Genomic DNA, 10,107 nt, shown 5'->3' with positions numbered 1-10,107 from the left:
ATAATACATTCAGTTCTTGGTAAAGCCTGTTTGGAATAAACTTTATAGAGACTCGGGCATAGAACCTGTTGTATAGCTATCCTAATATAGGCTATGGAAAGCAAATAGCTATAATTTGTCTCCTTCACACATGGCGTTTAATAAGTGTGTGCCCAAGACGTTCTTGAATGCGATTTTTAATTTATTATTATTACTTGACATTCAATGATCACCAGATAAATAGGTTAGTAGCCTATAGCCTATTGCAGGAATAATTGTAACTGGTGATAAAAGTGCATTCCACGCTTTGATATCTTTACTTATGTATACCAGGAATAACCACACAGATTGATTTTTTTTGTTGTTTGTTTTGGACAAATCGTGTTTATAATAAAATTGATTTCAACATTGAAATCAAGACTTTTATTATGCTTATAGCCTAATCAAGCAGCTCTAGTCGGCTACCCCTATCAAATGCTTGAGTAGTGTGGTCTCTCCTTCTGCCTCTCTTGGGTCCTTACACTTCAAATGTATTGTCTTAGTAAGCACAGGTCAGTCTGAGTTAAATGATAAAATTACACCAGGAATTAGTCAGGATGGTGAGTGAAGGAGACGAATTATGATGGCTTTCCACACGAATACACTACACTTTATCTATCTATTTTATTTTATTTTATTTTATTTTATTATTTGTCAATTTATTTACTGTTATTCTGGATTTAAATTTCCTCACTTTCCAAAAATCTGTCATGTTTTCATTTTGAATCCACGCTCGTGCCACTTCCGGCGCGTGACTGTTTTCCCTGTTGCCAACTTGATGCATCTCGTGTTGGAGCAGGGCAGTCTGGCGCTCAGCCCCCCTTCTCCTCCTCCTCCTCCTCCTCCTCCTCCTCCCTCCTCTTTCTTCTGCTCCTCTCAACATCAGCACCAGTGGTTTATGGAGGAAAGCCAGCGGCGGATTGTGCTGCTATGCAGAATTTACCGTGTGCAGTGTGTTTTCAGTCCCAGCGGCACAAATCAACTCTTTTAATCACATTTCTCTAATGACACAGAGGAAAATCCAAGTGTGCAGATTTATAAAATTAGAAAATAGCCTGCAATTCCTCTGAGATAAATTGTATCTGGTATCTGAGGAGCGCTGTATTGACAGCCCACAGTTTTCCGTCTCTCTTATTTAATTGCCTCAGCCCGGGCAACACTAAAAGCTGCATTAGAATAGGTGGTTGTAATGGGCTGAACGCCGGTTTCAATGTTTAATCACGATTTCTTTTCTTTCTTTCTCTTTCTTTGATCTGCTTCTATTGATTTTCCTCATCGTTAGACTAGTGCATTAGCGTCAGCCTCATTTCCCAGAGTGACTCCTACACTGCTCTGTGACCCCCTCTGTCGTGATGGAGGGGGGGAATTGACACTGAATGAGACTGACCCGAGTGTGGTGTGCTCCTCTGGATCTTTTATTCCAGCCAGGTGCACTTGTCCTTGTTTTGATCGGGCTTGCATTAAACCCCTGAGAGGAGATGTATTAGTTGTGACTCCCTCTCTGTGCCACACTCCCCCCCTGTTTCCTCCCATCTCTCACTCTTCTCAGTCTACCTCACCACAGTGTAATGAACGCTATACAGTGAGCACTTGCACAGGGGGATGATGGGAAAGAGGCAGCAGCAGATAGTAAATAGACTGATCATTTATCTTTACAAGCCTCCAGACTCCTCATGAAGATGTGAACGCTGTTTATAGGCTGAGGGTGTTTTCAGCATGGGACAGAGGATAATCGTTGTCAGAGCGCCACCTTGTGGAAGGGCTGTGTGCTTACACAACTTTTGGATGATCAACATGTTGGGAAACAACAGAGCCACCACTCCATGTCTTTGAGCTTTATACAAAGTCATTCCATCAGTTTATTAGTTGCAATAATTTTGATATAGAAAGGTGAATGGTTGGATGAGTTTTTTTGTACACATATCAAATATATCAAATATGCCAAACAATATCAAAAATCATACCAGAAGCGTTAAAGGAATACATTGACATTTTTAGAAACACACCAATTCTCTTTTTCCTGTGAGAGCTGGATTTGACAACTGCTACAACTTCCCTTTAGTTAGACATATACAGTAGGATATATTGCGTTGCTATGTGTTATTTTTGGGAGGATAAAGAGGATAAACCTATGAGTGCTGCTATCTGTGTTTCTTCTTATTTTGGGGCTGTTTCCCCTTTTGTCCCCCCCTTTTTAGCTAAACAAAGTGGCAGCTCCAGCTAGATATTTAGCATACAGAAGTTTTGGAATTTCAATAAGAAAGCAAACGATTGTACTTTCTTTAAGTGTTATTCATTACCCATATCACACAGTCTTTGCATTTATATGTACAGCAGTAGGCCTAAATACAACACAGACAAGCCATGAAATACAGACAAATTCATGAAACCAAATCACATTATATGAGATTATGAGGTTGAAACATTCTTAATTTGATTTATCAAAATTGTCTCAATCACGGTTTGGAGGAAAAAGAAAGACAGGCCGAAAGGGTGGGGTTTATATAATTTCCTGATTTAATAAACCACGTTCATTTTAGAGATTTGCGATTTATCGACTTCACTCTTCTCTTCTCTTCTCTTCAGCCCAGTTAAAACATGCCCTTGTATTTGCTCCTGTCCTCCTGGTTCTTTTCTTCCATGCGCATGTTAAGCACAGTCAGATCCTTCTTGACGGCTTTCTTCATGCCAGGATCCAGATCCAGGACCCTGCTGTAGTCCTGCCGAGCCTCTGCCTCATTCCACACCTCCATGTGGGCTTTCGCTCGCAGGAAGAAGGCCTTCATGGCACCTATAGGACAGATACAAGACACACGCTCCCTTTGACACCAGCCACTCATGTGAGGGACACTTGTGTGAAGTATGAATAATTGTAACAGCATCTCTTACATTTATCTGCATCTGAAATAAGAGCACTTATTAATGGTCTGTGCATGTTAATGTAGAAACAGAGGCCCCAGACCTTTTACAGAGGCAGGATTTTATAGACACATTAGACATACATTTACAGCTGCCATAAAAATGTAGAAATGCATGCACACGTGGTAAAAAGCATACCCAACAGTTTAGGGCTGAGTAAACTGTTAAGCTGTAATGCTTACACAGCATAATAGTCATTCACACAAATAAATGAACTTATAGCTGGACTATAATAATGCACTTTTCTCCGCTTTACAATATCATTGACATCATCAGTCTGTGCCACTGCCAAACCTGGGTGCTGATTGATGATGTCGCTGGTGTGCTCGATGACCTCGTAGTACTCCTCCATGCGAAGCAGACACTGGCAGTAGTTGAGGGTTATGGTGTTGGCCATCTTCTCCAGCTTCAGCCAGGGGACTTCCCATGCCTTCTCCTGAAGGATGGAGAACCAGTTCATATCCACGTCAATACATGGACACTATACATATTTGTTTTGTTTTTTTTGTTTGTTTTGAGTGACTTTTTTGTTTTGTTCTGTTTATCACCTTAGTCTGAATATTTTTTATGCAGATGACAGCCTCCTTGTACTTCTGTGTGGCCTCCTGGTACCGTCCTTGCTTGTAGAGCTTGTTCCCGTGGCCGTGCAGCACAGGGACAATCTTCAGCCTCTCCTCATCACTCAGAGCCCACGACTCTCTGTTGTACTCGCTGGGCTGCTGCACCTATAAAACACAAGTTCCAGCACTTTAAATCAACATGGTGACTAAGTGGTCCTAACGTATACCGCTATTCCCTGCCTCCTACAAGCAGATGTTCTCCAGATCTGTTTTGTTTTATGATCTCATCGCCGATGCAGCTACCCTGTGACACACATCTCTATGTGTCTTTGTCTCTGCTCTCTCTCACCTTGAGCAGCTCGAGGACAAAGTAGAGAGGCTTCGGCTCTTTCATCAGCTCGTCCAGGTCGTCGTAGCCGAGGCTGTGGTAGGCGAACATGTTGGCCATACCGCATGTGTGGATGTGCCAGTCGACTGGGTCTTTACCCTCTGCGATACGTCGCATACTCTTGGATACAATTGGGTAAACTCCAGTGTGCTGAGGGAGGAAGGAGAGGAGATGATCAGAAGTCAAAACTTCCATGAATCATGGAATCATAATGATCTGGATAAAGATAATGATATTTTTAATCTACATTACAAGCTCATGGTGACTAGTGTTTGATATTAGAGTTTCTTTATTTGAAATAAATGATAATCATGGTGACAGTAATGTCTGTTGAATCTGTTTCCAAAAAATAGAAGTAATTCTAAGCTGTAAGTACGCATTTCACACAAAAATGTTTTTTTTCTTTCCCTGGGAACAGTTTTTGCATGTGGCCTTATTTCTGTTTTGCATAATTATATTCATCACAGCATTATTATGAAATTATTAGCCTTCTATAGTAAAATCCATTTCTACAAAATCTTCATTATAAAAAGGCTTTTGTTGCAATACTATAATTACCAAGCATAACAGAAAATCATACTTTTACAGTAGTAATGTATTTTTTTTATTGAGAAACCAAAGAACATCCTCAGTTGTGAAACACAGACATGAAATCTTATTAATTCTGCATCAGACAGACCAATGATGGTTTGGCCTATTTGCTCTGTCCAACAGGTTGAAGTTGCCCTCCACTGGATGGGAAAGCCGCTGCAGAACCCGTCCAGTGCAGCGTACAGGGCTGCCATGTTGGTTGGAGGAGTGAGTAAACGTTCTAAGCCCAATCAAATCTAATCAGAGCGGAGGGGAGTCGGTTCCCGCTGATTCAGCAGGATTCAGAGCCGATTAGTAGAAAGTGAGGCGGCTGCAGATTAATGACAATATGCCTCGATGCATCTGTGTCTGACAGCGCGACACACACACACACACACAAACACACACCACAGGACATAACAAATTATAGATGACATAAGAAACTCCCTAGATCAACACTTCCAGAGGAGCTTTGTTTGCCTCATAACACCTGTCTCTGGTGCACGGGCATATGCTCATGTGGCAGATATCTGTAAGACGTCACTCTAAAAGAAAAAGGAAATGAGTTCTATGATGATTTTTTTTTTTTTTAAATCTGCAGATGTTTGTATTTGCATGTGTTTTCTGAAGTTGCAGTACACTGAGCTCTATAGGGGCCACTATAAATAGATGATTGTGATATATATCTAGGCTTTACATTTGTAATTGAAGCATGGGAAATTTGTCTTATCATGCTGATTTGTTGTTGAAAGCAGTGTCGACAACTTCCACATCTGCAGTGTGACGTCACTCTGTTCAAAGTGCAGAGTCACACTTCTCAGAGGAGATTTGTACCTACACACTATAATCCACCGTGCTTCAAAAACAATATTAAAAATATTTCCTTGTCACTCACAATTATGTCACACCAGAACTCTGCCACCTCGCCGATCCTCATGGACGACAACAGCGTCTCCCAGATGTCCAGTTTAAACATGTTGCCAATCACAATCTCCATGGGTGTCCCCACCACTTTGCTGTCATCGATCACTGTGCGGTCGTCATCACACAGCTGCGTGCGGAAGTGGAACGTCACCTAGGAGACAAAAGACCCACAGAGTTGAAGAATTTCACTGAAAATATATGACGCTTGTGTACAATGTGGACAACTCATGGATGGAAAACTCATAAAGGCTGATGTCAGGTGTAAAAATAGACACTGGCTCTTCCAGGTAACGCAACAATGTACATGACATAACCATCAAACACGCTGAATAATTGGGGACTTGAAGTGCAGATGATCAAATCAAACTGAAATATAAAACCCACTGACAAAGATGTCATGTCAGGGGTTCCACTAAACACAACTGAGCATCAGTCTCAACAAAAAAAAAGAAGTTATGTCACAAGCTTCACACAGCTCAGTTATTCAACAGGGCAGACAGACATGCGGAAGGACACACATGCCAAGGTTGCATGGTTGTATAATATCCAAAGAAAGCGAAAACCATTCAGCAGAACTGTACACTTGTGGTTCACTCTGGCTTTCAAGATCTTCTCCCATATTTCAGTTTGTTGGTGCCTTAATGCAGAATACCAGCACAAGTCAAGAAGGATCTTATAGACGTAGGATGATGTAGACCTGACCTGATATCATGAAGATGTGGGAAAGAAAATAAGGTATTGATACCATAAAAGGTCAATAAACCACATACTGTAGGCTGTTAGCATCACACAGCTATAAATATAAACAAGAACATGGCATCAACACATAGTAGCCTATATCCCACATTAAGGGAAGGTCAAAAGTTCTCCTCAAAGAGGAAATGAAGGCTTCCGACACACTTTGTATAACACTGTATTCTTTTTGTCAGACCAATTTAACAAACCTGATGCAGCTGGTTTAAAGTGTATTAGATTAAAATGACATGAAAGGGCCAGTGAGTGATATATGTCCTCTATCAGCCTCTACTGGCTGCCATTGGGAATTGAAACAACATAAACGTGTCTTTCCTCGCTCACTCATCCTGTTGAACCGCAGCAGTTTTACAATTGGCACAAGTCAGGAAAATGAAATCCATAAATCACAAATAATGAAGCTGTCCAAACTGAAAAACAGTATACAAATATATTATAGTCATATCGTCAATGACAGTTTCTCTTATTTCTCTCAAGTTCACTGTGCAAACAGCTGTTGTGGTCCTTTACTAGAAACATACGGTGTTTTCTGAGAACAATGGATAAATATAAATATAATGACATTTTCTGTTCTGAAACAGTTTTACTACTGTTCACATAAAACTGTCCTGCCCTGGTCATATGATGCTGTGCACAGTATGATAATTGGGCACATATGCTGAGTTTCATTAGTACCTGTAATTGGATTTAGAATATAGAAACAAGCTTTGTGAGTCATTTTATAATTCATCCTGTCTCATTTGTGCAAACCATATTGCAGCTGCTCTTTATCTGAAATATGGTTTTGTTGGATTCACTCACGACCCCGTAAATTAACTCACTGTGACCCACACAGACTGGTCTGTACTGGATGATGGCTCAGTTATTTGAAAGACTAAATGCAAGTTCAGATTAATTTAACCATTGTCTAGATTCTAGATTTGTAGAAGTGTACCGTAGATAAAGAAGTAGAGGCCTCAAGTACCTTTGTTCCAGTGATGACTTTTGGAATATCTCCAGATCCTCCATGCAGAATTGTTTTCTTGATTCCCTCTAATCCCAGCAGCATTGTATCCTGCATGTCTGACATTGTTGTTGTTTTTTTTTGTAATTGTCTTGGCTCACCTGATTACCATGCATATACGGTCATGTATCTGTGCGTATCATACAACAACATGTGTCAGGGGTGTATATAACTGAGGAGGGTGTCGTTCCTGGTGGATTAGCTTAGGTAGGTATAATGAGATTAGAAACATCTCCTCCTCTCCTTATGTTTCATCATTTATCTGCTGCTTCGTTGTGTATTAGTCAGTCGTCATCAGCGCTGTTATCTGCGCACACAGAAACATCCAGAAGGGAGGAGAAACAAGCAAGTCAGAGAAAGAGAGGAGCAAGATTTTGGACTACCGCCTTACGGGAGGGGAGGAGAGGCTGAATCTGTTGAATGTACCACAAGGACAGAACGGCAGTGTGTGTGTGTGTGTGTGTGTGTGTGTGTGTATGTGTGCGTGTGTGTGTGAGAGAGAGAAAACACAAACAAGTCTGTGAGAGTAGGACATGGTTTCCATTCTAGAGGAAATTTCCTGGATTTATGTGGATGTGGTGATCTGAACAATGCCGAGAATACTGAGAAATGGTGGAGCAGACAATTACTGTATGGACTCCTTGACCTTGTCTATTAAACATCTGTCTCCCATCTGGGTTGAGTGTGTGTGTGTGTGTGTGTGTGTGTGTGTGTGTGTGTGTGTGAGAGAGAGAGAGAGAGAGAGAGAGAGAGAGAGAGAATAATCCAAAGCTCCTGTAGTATTTGCTAACAAAGTCTGCAAGCAGTTTGAGGGGGCAATTATTCTCAAACATTACCCAGTGTCAATGCCTTACTCTGTACTAATTGCACAAATAGAAAACCCCATAACTGCGTGTTGGCAATGCTCACAGTTGTATAACTTTACAGCTTCGTGTTTCCCCCTGTGGAGCAACATGAGGGGGTGGGTGTTTCACCACGAATCATCAGGCAAGGTTGCTGTCTTATCTGTATTCAAATAAGACCTCCATATCCTTGAAAAGTGCTGCACCATACTATCAAGTTTGTCCCCCCCCCCGACTGATGTGACAAACAGCATTGGGCAACAGTTTGGTATGCACTTGGCAGCTTCCCAAGGTAACATGCAGGGAATAGATTGTATGCCCTCTAGTGGAGGAGGTTGGTGCAGCAGCGAGAGTTTCTCATCGTCTTGATCACATTGAGCCCGGCCTGAGAGTGTTGAACTACATGAGCACATGTGAAAACATGACATTTATATATGTGACACTGAGTTGCACGAATAAACTTCACCGGACTTGCTGTGGCACATATATTCATAATTAATCTCAAAATGTCAGATACACTTGAAAATTGTGACGCTACTCAGGTGGCAGAAGGGTGAGGTGGTTCATTCATGGTTATTACATCATTGTGTGAATGGCATAATTGTATTATAATTATAGTTTAAGGAATATAGAAATTGTTTGTCCTCTCTTTGGATTTTTGCTCCTTCGTCCTGTTTCTGTGATTTTTTTTTTGGAAACACTGGAAACGCAACATGGGCATATGGTGGGGGTGCTTCTCTTGGATGACAGGTTTGTGTTGCTATAGTTACAGGCTTTTACATCATCACCATGATATCTCAGACTTTAAAAGAAAAAAGAGAAAGCAAGAGAAAAAGAGAATGTGATTAATCTTCATTGCTGGGCCCCTGTCTCAGAGGCGCTTTGTACCGAAGAAGGTCTTGAGACAGTGATTTAAAGTTTGAATCAGCGTCCTCACCTCTGTTTGTGTTCTTGTCCTCACCTGTGGGAGAGGCAGAACAGGAGTCCATCCAACCTGTTGGAGGGGTAACACTATGACAATGGTGTGCGTTGCAGCTCGGGCTTTGTGTCAGAGTGACTCATGCCACTAATTGCGTCACACCGCCTACACCTTTCTCTGCTGCTCTCGCCGATGATGCGTGTCTAGGTGCATTTGTATGTTTGTGTGTACGTGCATCCCCTGACTTTTGCTGCAGGTAGCGTGTAGAGCGGGGGAATCGATTGTAGCAGTTTGCTGAACCGCATGCATCCCAAGTCCTTGAGAGCAGGTTCAGCTATACAATGGGTCCTGCCTGCAGGAGGTACGACATGGTCTCGATCGTTTGGAGCCCTGGTGGAAACTCGTCACTGATGCATTAGTTCCACTTTAAGCGAGTCATCCTCTATTTCTGGAAAGTACAGTCATGGGTTTCCTGGGGAGGAGCCACTCATTCAGGCCCTGTATTCATATACATAACACACAGGGCAAGGCTCCTTCCATGACGCACAACGTACACGCACATAGCATAATGTTTATGAATGTGTAAACCTTTTGTGCTTCTGCTGTGGGAACAAGGCACATGGGAGAGCGAGGGTGGGACACACACACACACACACACACACCGAGCGAGAGAGAGAGGGAGAGAGAGAGAGGGAGGAAGAAAGAGAGAGGGAATCCTTTCGTTCCCTGTCAGACTGACATGTAGAGCTGACCTAGCAGATGTAAAAGGGAGTGAAACAGCCAATAAGCAATGTCAGGGTTGTTAGGCAAGAGACATCACAGAGACACATGCACACACACATTTGGGAAATCACACCTGCTTCCTTCGAAGACACTAATGTCAAAACCCTCCAAGTACAATGAAACACGATGAATTGTTGTACATACTGAACTACTTAACACTGTGTAAATGTAGTTTATATGAACTCAAAGTTCACCAGTCAAACACTGAAATGCTGCTCATGTATCGAAGCATTTATAATCAGTATCCAGCTCTGTTCACTATTATTGATACTGAGATCCTCTGTTGCCTGATTGATACTTTTAATTTTGAAATCTGAATCAGATTTAGTCGATAATGCCTCATATTACTTTAACCAATACCTGCATCTGAAATATTGTTACAGTATATAAATAAACAATACCAACATTCAATTTCCTGTTAGTCTTCA

At 41.6% G+C, this 10,107-nt stretch overlaps 1 protein-coding gene across 1 annotated transcript; it reads right to left on the bottom strand.

Annotated features, from left to right (window-relative positions):
- Positions 1-2,467: 2,467 nt before the first annotated feature.
- On the bottom strand, positions 2,468-7,347 carry aipl1 (aryl hydrocarbon receptor interacting protein-like 1). The gene is made up of 6 exons (XM_085795551.1): positions 7,097-7,347; positions 5,351-5,530; positions 3,847-4,035; positions 3,486-3,662; positions 3,232-3,373; positions 2,468-2,809 (listed from the first exon to the last, which is right to left on the bottom strand). Exons 1-6 carry the CDS (start codon positions 7,199-7,201, stop codon positions 2,610-2,612), a joined length of 993 nt encoding a protein of 330 aa, XP_085651677.1. The 5' UTR covers positions 7,202-7,347; the 3' UTR covers positions 2,468-2,609.
- Between the last annotated feature and the right edge of the window lie 2,760 nt (positions 7,348-10,107).

This window comes from Trachurus japonicus, chromosome 13 (assembly GCF_045865225.1).
Source record: "Trachurus japonicus isolate A0001 chromosome 13, Traja_1.0".
NCBI lineage: Eukaryota > Metazoa > Chordata > Actinopteri > Carangiformes > Carangidae > Trachurus > Trachurus japonicus.
Note: the sequence above shows the minus strand (reverse complement) of the source record. Positions and strands in the feature narration are given on the sequence as shown.